The 21,327-nt window shown below is 38.7% G+C and overlaps 1 protein-coding gene across 1 annotated transcript in view; it reads left to right on the plus strand.

The window, feature by feature from the left end:
• PTPRN2 (protein tyrosine phosphatase, receptor type N2) overlaps nt 1-21,327 on the plus strand; it is a 288,746-nt gene that overhangs the window by 248,708 nt on the left and 18,711 nt on the right. Inside the window, exons 8-9 of the mRNA XM_018553983.1 lie at nt 1,957-2,076; nt 4,107-4,273. Coding sequence (XP_018409485.1) covers nt 1,957-2,076; nt 4,107-4,273 — 287 coding nt within the window. The remainder of the gene's footprint in view (nt 1-1,956; nt 2,077-4,106; nt 4,274-21,327) is intronic.

A 21,327-nucleotide genomic window follows, 5' to 3' on the forward strand; every position in this document is an offset into this window, starting at 1 on the left:
AACAGGAATTTCCTGATGTGAACCTGCTACGGTATTATCCCAAGTATATTAAACTGCTGCAAATACCCAGTAGCAAGTATTTTATATTCCATGAAAACCTCCTCCTCATGAGTACCCGAACCCGGGAATGTCCTTTACACTCACTCAAGCTTGGAGATCAATTACATGACCCCCCTCTTCCTCTAAATAGTCTCTACTCTGTAATGTGCACCTTACTGATAGAACACAGCAGAAGCTATTTGCTTTCAGACTATCTTTTTCTAACTGAAATTTTGTATAGAGGCAGCTGAACAAAGCAGAGGGGGTCAGGGGTGTTTTAAGTCACTCTTTCAAGTCATTCAGTTGTATATGCTACTGGGCTCAGTAAACAGCTGCCTTTTTTCAGCAAGGCAGCTACGGTCAATTTAATAAGCACATGAAGAGTTCCACCCACTCACTTAAAACACAAAATATGTTTTCGAAGTATGTTGTATTTACCTGAAAAAAATATTCATATTGTTTTTAGCTCTGAACATTACAAAGAAAGAGCAAATGAAAAAGTATACAAAAATAATAACTAGAGATGCACCGATACCAAGTACAGATACTTTTCGAGCTCCAAGACTAGACTAGAGAAAAATTCAAAAGTTAGGAGGCAGCTGTCATTTGTAAGGAGCACACAGAGCTCCTGGGATTTGTACATCTCTGTTTTAATGTATGATTTTTTTTAAATAAATAAAGGGATGCACAGATACCAGTTTTTCAAGTACAAGTACTGGTACTTGCCCAAGTACTTACAAGTACGAGTACTGATACATTTTTGTTTATTGTCGTGTGACAGTTTTTCGAAAACCATATTGACTAATGATCTCAGGACAGTGGTGAAGCACCAGAGCCAGGTCCCAGCTGCAACCGCTTCAACCCTGGTAGTTCTCATGAAAATGCCAAGTATCGGCATTGGTACTTGAAAAGTATCGGTGCAACCCTAAAAATAGCCATACTCTTTAAATAATTAGAGGCACCTTATTGGGCAGTTGTGGTATTTTAGTGTATTTCAGTATAGACAAATAGTGATGTTTTCACTTTAAACTATTTAGAAAAAAATCTTTAATACAATGTTAATATTCATGAGCACAAATATACATGTAATCTATAATATTTCACAAAGGTAAATGGGTGACATAAATAAGTCACAAAGCAGCAATGCGATAATATGTATGAGCAGGAATGATATTTCTTTATGATGGCTTAAAGTGTAAGTAAACCCTAACAATGACCCATGCTGATTCTGCCAGAAATCTAGTGAGCTTGCAACTTCCTATGCTCTTGTTGCATTGAAATCTTAAGCACTGCCCAATTCTCCCTTCTAGATTACTAGACACCTCCCCTATGTTATGGCGATGTGGAAAGATCGAGGTGTTCTTTAGTCCAAATCAGTATCGAGCAGCCTAGAACAGGTATTGTGTTACTCACAGGATCACTAGATGGAAATAAAAAGAAAAAAATGCCCATGATAAGAAACCTAGTGCAACCACCACATCTAAGGAAAGCTGCTCTAGATCACATTTTTGTTTTTTGGTTTAAATGCACTTTAACCGAGCCTAAGTTTTCCCTAAAAGAGAGACTTTAATGTATGTTTACTAGTATCTGTTTATTTTCACTAAGCTACTACATCATTCTGCCCTTTATCAATGCATAGCAAGACCCCGAATCCTTTGGCGTTTGCCTTCTTTTTGCACTTGCAATTTCTACAAAGAGAAGATATTTAAATCGCTTGTTTTCTGAATGCTGTGTTTCGCTTGGGTACTTGGGGATTTGGAAGCAGCTGCAGAGGAAAAGTGTTTAATGAAAATGAAATTTGAATTTGCACTGAATGGAATGAGTTTTGATTGTGTGTCTGAGTGCTGTAATTACATGTGTCACACAGTAATTAAGCGTTTGCAGTGTGGCCACAGTGTGTCTCTCTTTTGTCTGCAGATGGTATGGGAGAACGGCTGTGTAGTAATCGTAATGCTGACATCACTGGCGGAGAATGGAGTCAAGCAGTGCTACCACTACTGGCCAGATGAAGGCTCTAACCTCTACCATATCTATGAGGTATTACTGTCACTTTGTATTTTACTAATAACATTTTATTTTTAAACACCTTTTTTTCAGGCTCAAGGATCGGTCCTCCAAAATTCAATATTTCAGTTATGTGGGTGGAGGGGGCTGAATAATGTTCTGGTGGCCTATATCATGTGCAGAATTCAGTGGCAAGTTATCTTGCATAGTTATTGGTGGTATTCCAACCACTTTGGAGTTGTTCTTCCACCTTATGGTGTTCCTATGCATTTTGACACACTCTACATGAAGTAAGATTAATGGACATTATTGTGGGACTTTATTTATCCCTCTTTTCATTTTTTTATATTTGTCTTTATTGATTTCTGTAATTTATTTACTTGTCTCTCTCTGTTATTTTTCTTAAATGAGAACTATGAGGTGAGTGCTTTTCACTTCCCTTATAGCTCTAGCCGACCTGTGACAATGAGACTGTTACATATCGGCTCAGTAGATCGGGAGGTGAGCAAACATATACCGATGTTCGCTCACCTCTCGATCCTGTCACAGCTCTCTCTGGGGGAGGGGCTGGATTCCCCCTCCCCGCTCTGATCCCCCAGTGCTGACTGGCGGATCGGACGGGGGAGGGGCGGGTACAGCTGGCTCTGCCTCTAGATAGGCAAAATACATGTTACAATAAAACAAAGCCTAAAAATGCACTTCTATTATTTTCTCCCCTTTAGTCAGTTAAATAAACAATTGGAAACATTTTGTTATATCCGTTGTGCAAAGTGCAAAAAAAATGTTTTTGATCCTATTATTTGGGTTTCCTTCTCCTCTCTCCCTTTTTTTTTTTCTCCCTCCTTTCTCCTTCTCCATATATCACTTATCCTGCTCTTTGGTTCTGTCTACATTCTCCCCTTCTCACTACCTATATCCCTTTTTCGTTCTCTTTCTTTTTTTCTTTCTTTTCTATTTCTTTTGCACAGTTTCCTTTCTGCTCTTCCTTCAAATTAGCTTTATTGGTAGGACCAAATACATTTTAGCATTACCAAAGCAATTTTGGGTTGGCTTGTGGTAGAAAGAATAAGATATTATAAAGGAAAGAGAAGGTGAGTCCAGGTATGTTAACAGGTTTAGGGATAATAAAAAGGAGGATAGGGAGTGAGTCCATGTAGGGAATCTATAAGTTCACAGTTTCTCATGCCCATCTCAGTCTGTGACATGCTGTAGCATGTTGTGCTGCTATTTTTACCATTGGCTATTTTACTATGTGAAGTTCCTTTTACCTTTTCTATCCTCTGTCCTTTACCACTCTCTCTCCTCTTTGTCCTTTATCATTCTCTCTCCTATTTGTCCTTTACCAGTCTCTCTCCTCTGTCCTTTACCACTCTCTCTCCTCGGTTCTTTACCACTCTCTCTCCCTTGCCTCTGTCCTTTATCACTCACTTCTTTTTGTCCTTTAACACTCTGTCTCCTCTTTGTTAGTTAACACGCTCTGTCCTCTTTGTCCTTTATCACTTTCTGTCCTCTATCACTCTGTCTCCCCTTTGTCCTTTATCACACTCTCTCCTCTTTGTCCTTTATCACTCTCCTCTCTCTCCTTTCTCATTGTCTTTCCTCTCTTGCCCTCTCTCCTCTCTGTCTCTTCTCTGCAGCTCTTCACTCTCTTCTGTCTTCCCTGTCTCACTATCTCTCTCCTCTTTGCCCTTTCCCACTTTCATACTCCCCTCTGCAACCTTCTCTATCATTCCCCTTTCTGTTTATAATTCTCCTCCCTTTCTCTCTCTGCACACTCTTTTTTTTTCTTTCACTCATCATGTTTCAAAGTTTCTATTAAGATAAGAGCCTCAGAGCAGATAGGAAATGAGACAAGTGTAAGTTGTTTGTGAGCAGCGCCTTGACTGCGCAGTAGTGGCTTGTGTGCGCCTATAAATAATCCCCTTCATTTTGATTAACATGGAGCTGGTATGAGTGTGCCAGGTGTCAAACCCTCTAGAGATGCCAGGTTTTTGTAAAACAATTTGAAGCAGATGTTCAGTAAAGTACTTAAGTTGTGCCCTACGCCTTCCTTCCCTCTCCAGGTAAATCTCGTCTCTGAGCATATCTGGTGTGAGGATTTTCTTGTCAGAAGCTTCTATCTCAAAAATCTACAGACTAATGAAACCCGCACTGTCACCCAGTTTAATTTCCTCAACTGGAATGACCATGGCGTTCCGGCTTCAACTCGCTCGCTGTTAGACTTCCGCAGGTAAACATTTTTCGTTCACAACTTTTGGTAACTGTTATTTAACCAGCCGTACAGTAATGCATTATTTTGACATTTTAACTTACCCTTTGCCTGGCCACCATTTTCTTTTATACATCTTAACTAATTTCATAATATGTAATAAGCGATGGATTTCCCAATGTGTCACCTACAGCTTTATATACCAGGGCAGAGGGCAATGTTTAGAAAGTAGTAACTAATAGCCACCGATCATCATTCATCTTTCATTGGTCTGATTCCAGTGTAATGAAATCTAATTGGTTCCTGTCTATTACTATGCTCATTGCAATTTGGACTACCCAGTGAAAAATGTTTGATGTTGTTTTTAGTTTTGCACTTAGTTTTATTCATAAACAAAAAGATTAAGGAAAATACAATGCAGAGTTTATTGTTAATCTAAAGTCCATCAAAGCGTGGTATGTTATGCAGTCATTTATGTTGAATTGGCTGTCAATGCACCTCAAAGCATATGCATCTGTGTTTTGCAGTGTCCTATAACACATGTACCTTACAGCACACTTTAGATGTGCAACAAAAAATGTTTCTATTAAATAACATAACAATAGTGAACTGATGAAAATATTAATGAATAGAACTGCATATACTATGTAGATACATAAACAACATATTAGAAAAGTCACAAGAGAAAAACAATTCTTAAAGCTGACCTTGCCTTAGAATGCAAGGTTCAGTTATTAGATCAGGGCCTCCTCCCCCCTTAAAAAATCGCTATATATTACAAGTACAAAAATATACCCAGAAGAAAAAAGGGGGACTATATACTTATCCCCGTCTTCTAGTCTCTGCACACTCTAGGTGAGTATGACATCACAATCATTTTGGCAAAATCCTGTGAGATGCTTTCTGGAGTGTCTTGCTGCGAGATTTGGGGTACTCATCGTTCCTCAGGGAATCTTGTCAGAAGGGTAGTGATGTCACATCTTGCAATGCAGAAAACGAAGGTCCTTACAGGTAAATTTTTTCACTTTTTCAATATGCAGATACTTTTACAGAAGGAGGGGCCTGATCGTATACATAGGTCCTTTACATTTTTACGTTTTATGCTTTAAGGTATTCATGTCTGCTGAATTTGTTACTGTGAACTCTTGTGCAACAAAAATTGTGTATGCTGTAATATAGACAAATTTAAGAAGTAAGAGGCACATATATTCCAAACAGTAAATTTACAGTCCCTAAAGCACAACAAAGATTGTATTTTTGGATGTTTGAAACAAAGAATAAAGCAAGAAATAACACAGGGTGGAGATCAGATTAGCATATAAATTCTAACTTTCTTTATATGACAAAACACTGCATACACATCTACATTTGTGTATGTACAGTATCTGTTCTCAATAGATAGCCCTAACACCAGTATTGTTTCAGGGTAACTTTCACCTAGGAAATATCACCTGACCAGTGTTTTTTCCCCCCCTAAAATTGGCTCACTAGAAGTGTCTGCTTTGGGTTATATTGCACCCACCCATGTCATGATCTGGTCCTGTAGGAATAATTGAATCATTCAATGCTCATCATTAACTATAGGTGGGACTCCTGTTTATTTTTTCTTAAAACAGTTGGCATTGACAAATTAGAAACTCCAGTTTTAACTTCTGACTGTGTCCCCACTGGGAAGGTTTTCCTTTACTTCCTGTTCTTAAGCCATGACAGAAAGTGAGAGCTTTTCAAAATTACAGTTGTCACTGGAACTGGTGTCCCCTCCCCTCCCGGTGCTTACTCCTGTATCAGAAACACATTGTGTGTTGCTTCTCACGTTCTGCCAAGATGATAATGGTCAATAGGATGGACAGTTAGGGTAAATTTTACCTGTGTTACCTGTGGCTTGTGTTTCAAAGCCAAAAAATGGATAGTTAGTGGCTGCATTAATGTAGAGCTTCTGCTGACAGGTGTATAAGAGGGTATTTCCCCTCACTCTCAAGGGATTTTCTCTTACGTCCTGTTGCGTCTCTGCAACAGGAGGTAAAGGAAAATCTAACTAGCAAGACATAAACAGCAAACAAAAAAAAAATGGTTTTAACCCTTCCTACTCTATATAAAGCTAAAAAGAAAATGTATGGCCATACATACAGTACCCTTTAATAGCTGTTTGTTAAAATATTTACAAAATATTTTATTTATTTATTTAGAACTAAGGAATCATGCAGTGCTTTACGGTACATCCAACAGTTTCCATTAGCCCCTAATCCTAAAGAAGTTTATACCATACAGTCCCTATTAGAGTCAAATGTAATATAAAACCAAGCAACATGTTGTGCGACGATGTCTATTATACATATGCCTGCAGTTTTAAGAAATTAAACTAGAGTGCAAAACGACGTTATTAAAGCAGGAACATTCCTATTGTTCTAAACAATAAATAAATATATTAAAGCATTAGACGGAAGCTTATATTTCCTAAACAAGGAATGAGGGAAGAGAGGTAATGCGAGGAAATTGTTCTAGCTACAAACTATGCAGTTTGAAATATCTCAGGATGCGTTGCTTAATTACACATTATATCATACATAGGAAATTGTGGAAATCATTTGTAGATCATAAAAAATCCTTAACGCGCACAGAAAACGTTTGGCTGTGTGCAGTCTGGAGAAGTTTGCATAGGGGAGGAAGAAACTCCTGTTGATGAAGCACACATACTTTGTAAATGGTACATAAAAGCACATAATTATGGTGTAGAACAGTACTTGACACATAATCAGCTGCAGTTACCGCTTTGTGTTGGGCTTTTATGCACAGTCTGTGCTCATCATATCACAGAAATAATAGAGGTTACACAGGGAGAGAGCTGACCTTTAATGTCTCTGGGATTGTCATTCTGCGTGGAGTGTAAAAGGCTTTTTGAGAAGATGTGACATATTGTTTAAGGAACTGTTCTCTGATGCGCAAGGTCATCGGTTCAATGTCTGCCTCTGTCACTGGCGCTTGCGGTGGTCCTGAGCAAAAATCCATTTATCTGCCTGTGTGCGAGGTGGCCTGGCTGTCACTGAGTTATAACAATAACATTAATTCCTTCTTCGCTTGCCTCTCTGGAGTCTGGAAGGGAAACAGAAAATGGGGAGCATCAGCTGAAGTGCCGGTATTTCTAAGCCTGTGAACCTATCCAATAGCGCAGTTTTATGCACCTTCTGCTTTGAAGCTTTTGGGGGCCTAGGGGTTCCAGCATTTCAGGCAGCAACTTGGGCTTGTATATACAATAGAGGGGAGGCAAAGCACACCTACAGTCTCATGTAGAACTCCATCTTGTTTGGAGTTCTACTGCTTGTTTGGAGTTCTAAGGCTAAGCATTACTGGAGTGTAGTAAGTGTACAAACTTTAAAGAGATGCTGTCACTTTTCTATTAAGGGTCACTTATACTTACCTTCCGCATACTCCTTCTGGCTTAGTTCTGCTGTCCTAACCCTGGGTAAGCTGTGTTTGATGGTGTTGGAACTGAAAGAGGGTTCATGACGTGTCCTGCTCTTTACATGGCAGTGTTCATGCCTGGTCATTCACTGCTAGGCCAAAGCACTGTATCATGGAAGGAGGTCAAATGCTCCCTCATACCCAGAAGTATTGGTATTCCACAGCAGGATAGAAGAGGAGGTATAAGTAGATCGGGGGGTGGGGGTTACTGAAGATACTCTTACTGAATAGGCAAAGTGACAGAATCTTTTTAAGGACAACTCACCCCTAAAACTGATATGGGTTGAATCTCCTATCATCCTCTTACTGTAGTGTTCTACTTTTGCAGTTGGATTCCACCAATGATTTGTTTTTGCCTGTGCTATTCTGACACCATCATTTGGCTTTGGCAGTTAAGAGAAACTGGTAGTGATATGTTTCCAGAGGAGTCTCTGAGACATATGAGAAGCAAGAGGACATTTTAGCTTGCTAGCAGTAAACAGGCAAAGCTATTTAAAATTTTAGATGGGGGGGGGGGGGGGGCGGGGGCATGTAGCTTTTAAATAAGTAGAGAAATTAGTGGTACTGGTAGTAATAGCTCCTAAAGCCTCATTCAAAAACGAGCTGCAGTAACTCATCGCAGCCAATCAGAATACATCTTGTACTGGTCTTGTGAAGTCTGACTGGTTGCTATGGGCTATTGCATTTTACGAAAAATAATGTCATGAGAAAAATATGGGGCTGCCATTGTTAAACCTCTTCTTGAAATGCTAGTTGTTCTCTGGTATGCTGACCCACTGACCTTAGTGATTTCTGAGTAATTGACCTAGAGCAAGTATGCAATATGTACAATTGAGCACCTGTTCTGCATCAGTAAGAAAGTAAGAGGATCAGCATAACAGTGAACTTGTTATTAGAGAAGTCAGCAGTGTCAGTTGCCATGTTTCTCCAAGGCATAAAAAGGGGGAGAGCAAATGTTTATCCTATCAGGCCTTCCCACTATCCCTCTGCCCTTCTGACAATTCTTTAAAATGATAAGAAGAGGCATCCAGACAGCTTCAGGCTTTCAATCCAACCATAATTCTTTGCCTTTCTTCTATAAGTTATATGTTACCGGAAGAGAGAAAGGTTAGCGTGTAATGTCTTGTAATATATTGAGGGTAGTTATTAGAGGTCAGTGCTAGAGACATAGAGAAAGGAAGGATTATAAATTAGGTAATGGGCTTTATTCTACACTGTTAGGAATTGGAGAGCAATATGTATGGTGAGGGCATTCTGGTATTCAGTTTCTATGCCAAATTACTAATTTATTTAATGCTTATACAGCACATTAGCTACATACTGCAGCTGATTTTCTTAAAGTGTATCTCTAGCTAAATATTATTTTCAGTTTTGGATAAAGTAAGGAATGGGTAGAGCATCTGACAGGGTTTTTTTTTATATCTGTTTCCTATTGAGGAGAAAGAAACAAAATCCCTTAGATGGTTGTCACCAGAAATATGCGCATTAGAAGATTTCCCCTTGCTTCCTGTTCAGGTAACAACTGTAAAAGGTTGTATTTTGTCTAAATGACAATGTTCACTAGAACAATTATAGATGGTGAACCTCTCCAGTAGGGACACACATAAAACAGGGGTTCTAACCCTTCCACACTCTAAAAAAAAAACAACAACAAAAAAAATATATGGCTCCAGATATACTTTAAGCAATCTGGATTATTTAACTGTCAATCATGGAACTGAAGGCATGTATCTGACATCGGTTGGCGAAAGGAAGCCATTTTGTGCAATTGTATTCATGTACACACTGCCCCTGTGATGTCATCAGTAGCTCTTTTTGACCTGATAATTTGCATAATGTCTCCATCGCATTATGACTGCACAAATGTGCAAAGATGATGACAGTGTATTTGGCAACCACATTTTTGCTGTGCTTTAATTTAAATTTAATTTGACATAGTGATAAGACTTCAGAATAACTGAATTTCAATTTAAAGATGTTAAGTCTAAATTAGAAACACAGGTTGTCATAATGGCATAAGGTGGAAAAAATGCAATTTTCTTGTCATAGTCCACTTTGCATATCCAGCTGGTAAACATTATACAATGGGGGTATTTTAAACATTTTTTCAGAAGCATCAGTTAACAAAATTGTTCACGCATACATGAAATAGCAGAGATGGGGGTGGTATTCAAAGGGTAACTTTCATCATGATCTTTAGAAGATGAATGGTTAATCCGAGTACTGTACATGATAGGGTCAGTTTTCTTCAAAGAGGCATTTCTGTACTGCACACTGTGTCCATTGCAAACTTTATTTGGACAAAACAAACCAAAATAAATTCTCCCAAACCTGACTGTATGTTTGTGATCATGGTGGGTTTGACAGCTCAAAAGTACTTCTTTAGTAACTCAGCCACTATATACAATTGTCATGGTTTCTGAAACTCCATTTGTTTTTTATAATGATATTACATCACATCTCTAAGTGTCATAAAGTAGAATCTCAGCTTAAAGCAAGCCTCTACTCAAATGGTAACTTCAACCTATGTTAACAGACTCACTAGGTTGGATAAAAAGGGTAACCAATGAGCGGAATTAACGACCCCTCTTGAAGAAAATACTGTCATCTGACCAAAGCCGTACTTTGGTCACATTATCTCTGGTGATCTTAAAGGAGCAACCAGTCTGGACTCTGATTCTTCCATTCACAGAGATCACATTTGCAAATACCCAAAGTTTTGGCTATATGAAAGCACTGGGGGCAGTCTGTTACCTATTTCTCCCAAGTAATCCTTTCTTTTACTCCCTATTTTCCATCCCAGCCAGACTATTAACAGAGCTCTAAGTGAACATTTGAGTACTTGCCCAGCTTAAGCTATGCTTGATTTGTAAACCCCTATCTACTATAGTAATCAACCGGGCTAAGAGAAAAACAAATAGAAATTCAATGTAGCCTCATTGGTTATTAAAAGCTTTTGCAGATTCACCATCCAGTGTAAAATTCTTACTTTAGTAAAACACTGGCTCACTTTAATAACAGACAAGAAGCAACAGTGGCCTTTTTGTTACAAACCAAGTAGAACAATTTGCCAAGAGCAGTAACCACCAGCAAGCAATCGAAAACAAACAGTTTGATTACTTGTCTAAACTGTTTACAGATGAAATCTGTCTTGACGATTTGAATTTTTCTTCTTTGTACCATGTCATTAAAGGTTTAGTCCAACCAAATTTGATGTTTGCTATAGGCGGAATCCCATGTGATATGCCAGCAGCTTCTTCTTATATCTCTTGGAAACTTTACAATCTTCACACCACAGTTCCTGCATACTCAATACTTTGACTACAATAGCGGTATTTCAAACCAATTATGCTGCATTCTTCATAATTTAAAATACATTTGAAGTCCAATAGGGAGTGTGAGACCCTTTTGGCACTGATACAGCAGGCAGGCAGACCTGGTAACACCAGAGCAGAGATCACTTCACAGTGCCTGAATTTTCCAGCTTCTAGATACAAATTAGGTTTTAGCTTAACTGAATATTTTAAAAGGAACAGTACGCAGTTTATTGTTACTGGCAAGAAAACCTTTTATATCCTTATTCAAAATGGAATTCTTATTCCTACATGCAGAAATTATTAGCCGCCAATGCAAATCCATACTGTTTTTTCAGTAAAGTGAATTCTAATTGGATGCCATGGGTCAGAACTTGACCGAAACCTGTCATGAGTTAGTTATGGGGGGCTGCCATTGATGACCTCCTTCTACCAAATACTACAAAATACTAGATGCCTGTCTGTTATGCTGACCCCCCTACTTCCAAACGTTCTTAGTCACTGACCTGGAATAAAAGAACGGTTCTCTATCTGCATTCTTATTCTGGGACAGTTGAGGACAGAGGGTCAACATGACCAATCAACCTGCATTTTCAGCAGTGGGAGCCTCCATGTTTCTTGAAAGTCCTACTGTCAATACCAAAAACTTTAAAGCAAACCATACTTGTAAAGGAAGACAGGAAATACTTACCTCTCCTGCTGCCGCTGTGGCTGAATACTGCTTAGATCTTGAGAAATCTTCTGCCGAAATCTGCAGGGAAACTAACGCTTCCAGCAGAGTTGATCTCCTTGGTTCCCCGCAGCTATCACTGGTTCGTTGCTTGTAATGTGTGTCTAACTAACACACATCACAAGATACAGTAGTGGCATGGAGGTCAGCAGGAGCAACCAGATGAGGAGACCCAGGAGATTGACACTACTGGAATTGTCGGATTTCCGGCAAATTTCAGCAGAAGACCCTTCAGGTTCGAAACGGCATTTGACAGACAGCAGGAGGATAAGTATGCCTTATCTTCTTTTACAATTATGGCTTGCTTTAAAACATTTTGTACAGTGGCAGGGTTGCTTTAAGGATAAGAATTCTTTATTGAATAAAGCTGTCAGTCTATTGTAATGTAATTATTATTTTTTCTTTCTGTACACAAGGTCTTAATATATTGGTATTGACATAAAGTCTGTTTGTAATTTGAATGTTTTGAATTTCTGTTCACGCTACTAATGTCTATACTGTTTCTGGTGTTATAAAGGAAATTAATAACTGATAACCTTGTAAAGATTTTAAAGATTTAATATTGTGTTTAACTTTTTTTCTATGCTTGATATTTTTTTGATACTGATTATGTACATTAAAAAAAAATGTCTTTGCTTATGAGTGATAAGGAAACCTCACAACAAAGGTCACCATGGCAGCTGCATTGTGCAGTTAGGCCAAGCTAATATTAACCAGCTTGATCACCTGTTCCCTGTCTGTGTGCGCAAACCAAACACACTAAGATCACTCTCATCACTTTAGGAGCATTTTAAAAAAAATCAACATTTTTATTTTATTTTTTTCTTGCTGTACACACATTGGCATTTACTAACAATCGCTCACTTGAAAATGGTTAAATTCTTATTTTGCCAGCTAATTAGCAGTTGCCAGTGTCATTTTTGTGATGTTGCAGCTAGTAATATGAGCCCAGTTGCATAGTCACAAAAGTGATCATTGGAAACTGTCACTCTGCTGCGGGGACAATATGGAAGCCCCTTTTCTGTGCCTCTAACGACCTCTGACCTTTGCTTGCTGACGGTTTGCATGATGGGTCTCTTTTCATTCATTGAACCCGTGGTTTGGTTTGTATCACTAATCATTCTCTCACTCTTCTTTCTTTTTCTCTCTCCCTCTTATGAGTGTGTACATATTAATAAAACATGTTCTGGGTTGAACAGCCGGCTTGTGGTTATAATTTCGCACTGACAGAATGAAATGCTTGGTTATAGATTTATTCAGGCTGATGCAATTAACCCTTCCTTTCACTGAACCGTTTGGCAAGGCACAGACTTATGCTGTATGTTAACCTGAATGACAGATAAAGTTTCAAAGGGATGCTAACCTAAAAAAGAAAAAAAGTATTTGCTTAAATAATTCCAGGACAAAAGCTGCAATGCCAAAATGATCTACACATGAATAATATGAACGTTGTTGGAAAGTATTAGAATACAGTATATTAAAAGAAATGTGTCAGGATGGGAATATGGGAGCCACTATTTTTTCTTATTTTTAAAGGCACATTCTTCATGACTGTTGTCCTGATTTCTTCTTCACCACTTAGGGAATCACTGACGTGGAACAGTCATATGGCTTGGCAGGTGTCTGACAGTTGATATTTACATGCTTCTTCCAAGTCAGTGAATTACAACTAGTGAAGAAATGATAAGATTGACGGCCACGGAATCTGTAGCTTAAAAAAAACAGAAATGGCAGCTCCTACATATTTTTCTTATGGGTTTCCTTTCAAGGTGGTATAATCGATGCCTACTCACTTTCTGTCCAGGTATCCCATAGAAGAATGCTGCATAATGCTTCATTTAAGCTTTCTTAATGCTATAACTCCAGGCAAACAGCTAAATACACTGATGTAATACATATAATGGATCTGTTTAATTTGCCAAAGTATTTTTATTTCTTCGTTTACTTATTCAGTTCTGAGATTTACACAGCTCTGTCTCACAGCAGAGCCAAGCGGATGTTACAGTTAAGGAATACAGTGATGTCATCTCCCCCCCAGATTGGACAGTGAAGGAGCAGCACCTGACTGATAAGGTCATCCCTCAGCTACCTCTGCTCTCCCCTCTTGTCAGTTTGTTCCTTGTCAGCATATTTGCATGCACTGCACCTGTTGGTTTCCTGTCCTGCCACTTCCTCTTTCAATCTGAGTACTGCTGTACAGAGGATTGCAAGAGGCTGAACCAAGTCAAATTCAGGTATTTACATTTCGTGTATTTAAAAAAAAAATACATTTATTGATGTATTAATGAATACAGTGCTGCATTAATGTGAATATTTTATGTCTGCCTGGAATACAACTTTAAGCCATAAATAGGAGAAGAATCTGTAGAAAAGAACCCCACATAAATTGGCAGGGCCAATGTAGAGGGAGTCAAAGCTTGAAACTGTGCGTGCTTATATATATATATATATATAGACAGACAGACAGACAGACAGACAGACAGACAGACACTGTAGATAGATTTACTTATACAGATTTATTGCTTTAACTTAACTTGCAGGTACACTGAATCATTGATTTGCCCACTATAGTAATGGGTTTATTTTAATTAACAAATAAGTTGAACTCCAGGCAGAGGTAAAATATTTTCAAGTTGTTTAATCATGAAAAAAATCATTGAATTTATTTTTAAATACAAACTTTTATGTACCTGAATTTGTCTTGATATTTACTTTTTGTATTCCTTTGCCCAGCAGGACTTAGGCAAAGAGAGGCCAGTAGTCTGAGCCAGTCCGGGCTGTACTTCATTGAATTTTCTTTCAATCTGTAGGATGGGAGGGCACAGGCATGGCTTTATCAGCGTATGGCTACATCTTCATTCTCAACAGACTACAGGCATGACATTGACCAAGCTGTACGATTTAACTGCAGTAGCTTAAAGTGTGGTCACTGACCTGACTGTTATTTGGCAGGGCTCTCTGGATCATAAAATCGATTGAACAGAAAATAATCTCTTGGCGAGTAAAACAGTTCTCAAATGTATATCATTAGGCTGCACCTATGCATGCGTACATTTGCACACTTATTATGAAAACTGCTAACTTTTATTAAACCATAATTTTTAAATAGCTAAATACATTCCAGGTAAAGCAAAACAAAAGATGTGCAAAGTCTTACAGCTCATTTTATTTAGAGGGTAGCCACAGCCTGAGTAGAAAAGTCTGTCCCCTGCCAGCATGCTGCAGAGAAGGACCCAGCCAGACCTATGGCTCTCCAATCAACAGGAAGCATAGGTTTTGCTGTTTGCAAAGCTATTGGTCTGGCTCAGCAGGGGGCATGTTTGACCTCTGCGAAGAGACCACCACTCCACATAGAGAGCAAGGCTTCTTCTCAACAGCATGCTAGCAAGGGACAGCCTTTTCTAGTTAGACTGTGGTAGACCGTAGAAAATTACTTTAAGACACTTTTTGTGTTTATGCACCGAGAATGTATTTAGTTGGATTAAACTGAAAGTTCAATTTGGGCCTTATGTATTTGGGTATCAGTGCCACCTGAAGGCATTTCTCAGGGGTTTGCATACATGTGTACTGCCAAGCAAAGTTAGAAGAAATTTAGAGGCCAAATTCAGCCAAGACCTTTTCAGTTTTAGATTGACCAGAGGGGGATAGGACCTCCAACAGGTTTTATTGTTATGGATGTCCTTTCTGGGCAGAATGTGGGTCCATGTTTTACAATGTTTTAATATTGTTAAAATAATGTTATTTTGTTTTAGTCTAATTTGCTTCTGTTTGACTACTTCTCTGAGATATGGGCTTATAAGTATACAGTTGTGGCCATGGGCTTATGTTTTTTATCTTAGTGAATTTGTGCGTACTTTGCCTTGAGTCAGAATGTGTCTTTATTTCACATGGTAACTTATCACACTCACTTTTAGTAAATCAGTAAGGTATTCCTGTAGCATCAGCCTTAATAAATTGCTCAGTTTGAGAACAGAGCACAAAGTAGACCTCATCAATGCATTTCTACTCTTACACTATCTAATCCCTGGCTGAGGTGGTGTTTGGCCAAGCTTGATTTTCTTAACTGCAGCAGTTACACGTTAAGTCAGAACCTAGCTATGTTGTATGACAGGGGTGTATGGTTTAGAAAACTGGCAATTAAAATAACACATTTTTCGGCAGGTAAAACAGTTTCAGCTGTGAATATAGCTGTTTGCATTACCTTTCATTTTATAGGGGCATATTTTCTAATGTTGTTAGTAGCTCTTTCACTGATATACAGTAGGTTAGGCCCTTTGAAAAGGCTGCAGTTTGTTTTGATGGTCTTACTGTAAAGGTTCTACCAAAGCCTTGAAGTCAAATTAATTCAGAGAAAAAAGAAAGGACAATTTAGATGTGATTAGAGATTAAAGTATCTTTATATAGCTGTAACAAGGTCCATAGGATTTTGATATCACTAAGCACAAATTTGAAGAAATGTGATCACATTGGGGTTGATCTATTAAAGGCAAATATGCTGCTCACTTTCCAAGGGAATTTTCATTCTGCAAGGGAATTTTCCCTTAGCTTAGTGAATGTGCTAATGTGGCAAAATTCAATTTACAAAGAATACCGATCAGGCAGAAGGAAAATAATACACAAATATTTGCTTGTGAGGGCTATGACATCTCCAAATCAATGACTGCATAGCTCTGAGATTAAATACCTGAAGACTGTTTTTTAGCATATCGCTTTCCTCTAAGCCCTGCATAGCAGATTGCTATATTTAAAAAAAAAACTGTTTAAAAAGATGGCTGTCTGCCAGAGAGTCTCTACAAAAAAGGAAAAGGTTATTTTCAGAACATTACCTTAAATTTCTTGTCTTAGAAATGTTTAATTGGATGCTTGGTCACGCGATCTCCATTGAGCTACATTCCTATGCACACCACCGCACATACATGATGTGAATAGGGCGCATACAAAACAATTGTTTTCTATGAGCCCTGTTCACACTATACTTGCGCAGTGGGAACAGTTTGGGAAAGGCCTTTTTCTGTTCCAGAATGACTGTGTGCCAGTATACAAAGTCAGGTTTTCTGCACAGAACCCTCAACCTAACCCAACTGAACCCCTTTAGTTAATGTAACACTAAACTCAGTAGGTAAATCTTAAAAATGCATTCAAGTACCCTAATTATTAACAAAAATGTATCTTGTTTGTGTATCACTCGGCTGTAGGTCCTCAAATCTTCTCTGAATGGGTGCTGACACTCTTCTTCCTTCTGGAGGGCGGGTACTTTTGTTCCTCATGGTCCCTGTGTGTGTTGTAAAGTAGCCACCACTCCAAGCTCGCTCCCATGATAGACTGTAATTTCAATACAAATTAGTAAACTAAATGTGAGATTGTAGTCCATCACGAGAGAACGCAGCTAGTGTTATCCATTCTCCATTCCAAATGGGCCCCGAATGTCATTCAGTTAGGGTTTATACCTATTATAATGTTATTCACTAAGCTATAAGTAAACATTCTCTACTTCTAGTTCACAAATCCCTTTGTGCCTGGTTTACTAATATGTGGAGTGAGATGAAGTGCACCTGTCTTCAATTCAAACATTTAATCAAGTGAAGAAGCGACTTTATTGATTATGATTGGATATTTGCAGTGGCCACAATGTAGAGGGGCAATCCCAATACTTTATTTATTAATTAGATGAATCTAAAGAAGAGGGATTGTTTTCTGGAAATATTATTTCTGCTTCACTATTATTGCAGATAAATTCATTTCTCGAGTTTAACTCTTTTAATTGTAAGTCGCACCAATTTATAAATTGAGCTCTGTGTGACTGGTACCCTTGGTATTACCACTTGGGTTCAGTCTGAATCTTTTATTTCAGTGAAGTGAACACACTCTCCCTCACACTTAATTTAACAAGACCTTAGGAAATTTCAAGCACTTTGTGTCCAATGAAAGCACACTGTAGATCATCATGAATTCTTCTCAGTAGGATGTTTTATATATAAGTGCTGGACTGACATAAAACAGTGCAGACCAGCATGTGGTTTTCTAATAATCTTTATGGGAAATAAGACTTACATAAGCAGTCATGTGCAACTGTTTTTATGCAATTGCTGCAGATTATAAAAGTTTTGTTTTAAGATGTTCCTTATATTTGGAGACAAGGAATGTCAGTCCTGTGTGGTTTACCTGAAAAATAATGACAATAGTTATTACACCCAGCCTATTTTGAATCGGTATATAATGGAGGTGAAGGTAAGCACTGGATAGAAGGAAGACACTGCGTAGCTTTAAATTAAAGGGTCAGTCAGGTTCAGAGTAATTGAAAAAAGTAAATATTTCCTTTGTGCCCAACTGGGTATTTGAAAATTACCCCTTTAGTCATCAGTACCAGTGGGTCTCAAACAGTCCCTAGATTATAAAGCTCTAAATGTACTTTGTACCAGTCTACTAATGTTTTCCTTTACAGCACACACATCATAAGCTGATGGACAATACTTAAAAATAACTGTTTGTTGCCTTTTAATAAAAGACATTTTAACTGAATAATTATAAATATTGATTTAGGCCTTGACATGGGCTTTTGTAAATAGTAGTCTAAAGATAACCATCTAAAGAAATAATTTAAAAAAACGTTCAATCCATAAAGACGTAACCTTCCTGTAGCAACAGCTTCATTCATGCACCCAGTCCCCAGCAGCACAAACTCACCTACTCTTTGCTCCTTCTTTCAATTCCAGAAATGAGGAAAATACCTAGTACTTCATGGTATGAAGGAGAATGGGCCCTTCCTCTCATTTGACAGAGCTAGAGGTTAATTGGCCCTGCGCTGTCACATGCAGGCGTGCAGGCAGTTATGTGACCTGTGTAAGCTCTGACTATATTGACTAAAGTTTGCACAGAGCTGTCTTTCGTCTGACTGCTGAATAGAGTGGATGGGGAGCAGAGGAAGCTGAGTATGTGCACCTGGGAAGGGGGCATTAAAGTGCACAAGTTGATATTTTCTGCGAAGACAAAGTACAGGTTTGCTTAAAAGCACTCTTCAGCTCCGCTCTAGGGTCACTGGTCCTAAATGATGAAATACAAAGCTCTTACAAAGCCCAACAATCACAGACTTACACACAGACAATACATCGACTTAAAGCAAGCATCCCATTAATTCACCTGGATGGCTTTACCCTTAACCTCCCTGGCGGTATTCCCGAGTCTGGCTCGGGGTGAATTTTCCATACCAGGAGCGTTAACCCCGAGCCAGACTCGGGGCTGCAGAGAAAAGTGACACTCACCTTGTCCCTGCGAGCCCGCGGCGTCCTCTGCTGTACACGGCCCGAAAATGAAACTAAAAGTCAGATGCCGGCATCTAACTTTTAGTTAAATCTTGTTCCAAGTTAGTAATTCAAAAATGTCAAAGGTAGAGGGTCAGCTTCACACCTGGCAAATAGCATGTTCAGTTTCTTTTAATGGCAGTGCTGGCTCTAGCTTTGGACAAGCTTTTACTAGGCTTCTTAAGGTTTTCAGTAAGCTTCAGCATGGCTTAAAGCTTGCTGAAAACCTGCAAAATACTATTTTGCACCTATAGCCAGATGTGCTATTAAAGCACAAGTCCAGCCAAACCAAGCTTTGGAGTTGCATTATAATGTTAGTATTTGTGACTCTCAAATGAGAGTTGAAGAGTGTGTGTTGGTTTCAAGCATTTGTTAATGCTGAAGGTGCTTTTTTCCCCATACAAGTCAATGTTATTGCAAGCAGAACTCAAGTCAACATACAAGCAGCTAGAAGCAACTTCTTGGGCAACGTAAATTAACTCAGGAAAAAGTCAAAGCAACCTGAAAGCATGCAGGATTTGACTTACTTCTGAGATTGCTTGTCATGTACATGAGTCCTTTAGCAGACATTCAGCCAGCTTCAACCTATCCTCATGAAAACCTGCTAAAATGTTTTTTAAAGCTAAAGCACTGCCATTATAGTGACCCCCCCACCTCCCCAAGATAAAAATGCTCGGGACATCGGGGCAGCTCTGAATGCCAATCTATAAACATGCCTGTTTAAAAAAAAAAAAGCTTTGTGTTTAATAAAACTTAGCTGTTTTCCAATTTCTGGTCTTCTTAGGCTCTGGTGATGTAGCCAGGGCCTTAAAGGTGTCCATGGGAAGGCTTTGTCACCAGTTCCACTGCAAAGGCAAAAAATAGAGCAAGCCCTATTTTTTGCCTTTGCAGTGGAATAGAATGCTGGCAAAGTCTTGCCACGCGTTCAATCGCACTGCGGTTGAATGCACCGCCACGCCCCCTCCCGCCCCAAAACGCGGGGAGAAGTTTGTTAGCGATCGCGGTGCGTTCCAGCAGCTACCGCTTTCGGTGTGAACAAGGCCTAAAGGGCTTCATGAAAGCTGCTTCAAGTTTCCTGATAGATTTGTATTGTTTGCTAATGCATGCTGTGCACATTGCTCTTCATACTAACATTTAAAAGCTAAAAAACTAGGACTCAGTCCCACACTTGTGTGGTATGGTAATGTGCAGTAAAACACGCATTTTACCATGCATGCCTTAATTTAGTGTGTTAAGGTGTCCTTTCAGCCCATTCACAACAATTGTCCAGCCCGAAAGCAGTGCACATTAATGCACAGTAACACATCATTCTGAACCTTTAATGAGAAAGAGGCCTAAGGGTAAAGTTGAATGTGGAAGCAAACACCAGCTGAGCCTTGATTTACATGTGAGTAAATCTTCCTTTTTTTACTGTCCTCGGAGAGAGAAACTTTAAAAAAATGTCACATGCGGAAGCGGACTACTCTACGCCAAGCCCATCTGACAGGAGGAGTGTGATGCACATTAAAATATGTCCTGAGCTGATGTCAGATTTCAAAGCATATATTTTATTGAACTGGCAAATTATAGTTCACATGTACATAGCAGAGAAAATGTCAGTTTAGCAGCAACCTTAGTACCTGATTGAATCATAAGTGATTATAAATGAATTATATGATATTATATGAATTATATGAAAAAACAAAGAGTGCAATTTGTTATTACAAAACTTAAAAAAAATAACAAAAGGTGCTTGTATTCTACTTTTTGTAAAATCAAATGAAAAGATCAAATGTTTCTGAGCAGGAATATCTGACAAAAAATAAATATTGGATATCAGCAATCCCCAATTAGATAAATGATAGGATCAGTACATCTAAGAAATGATATTTCAGTTTATTGTTGATTCAGGAGAGTTTCAGTGGACATTTAACCAAAACTTCATTTGAATAATTTTGGAATTGGCGGGGTGGGCTTTCGGCCCCAGCTGGGTTCTTTTTGCTGTGTCCTGTTTGAGAGACTCTCCATCACTCTTTGTGTTTATAATCACTGACAGTGAGACAGAAAGTGAAGGGAAATGCAAAATGTTTCATTTGCCACCAAAACAGAAGGTGAAGGGAAATTTTCTAACAGGGTCATCTGTTTTAGCGACTCCATGTGGTTTCATGTAGACAGAAAATGTTGGTAAATTTCCCCAGTGAGGACACACCATTAAGAACCTGACATAGATTCTAATCCTTCCTAACCCTATCCAAAACTATTTAAAGAAAGTGTTTAACAGGAAAAACCTGAACG

The sequence above is a fragment of the Nanorana parkeri genome, unplaced genomic scaffold (assembly GCF_000935625.1).
Source record: "Nanorana parkeri isolate BGI_ZX_2015 unplaced genomic scaffold, ASM93562v1 scaffold137, whole genome shotgun sequence".
Lineage (NCBI taxonomy): Eukaryota > Metazoa > Chordata > Amphibia > Anura > Dicroglossidae > Nanorana > Nanorana parkeri.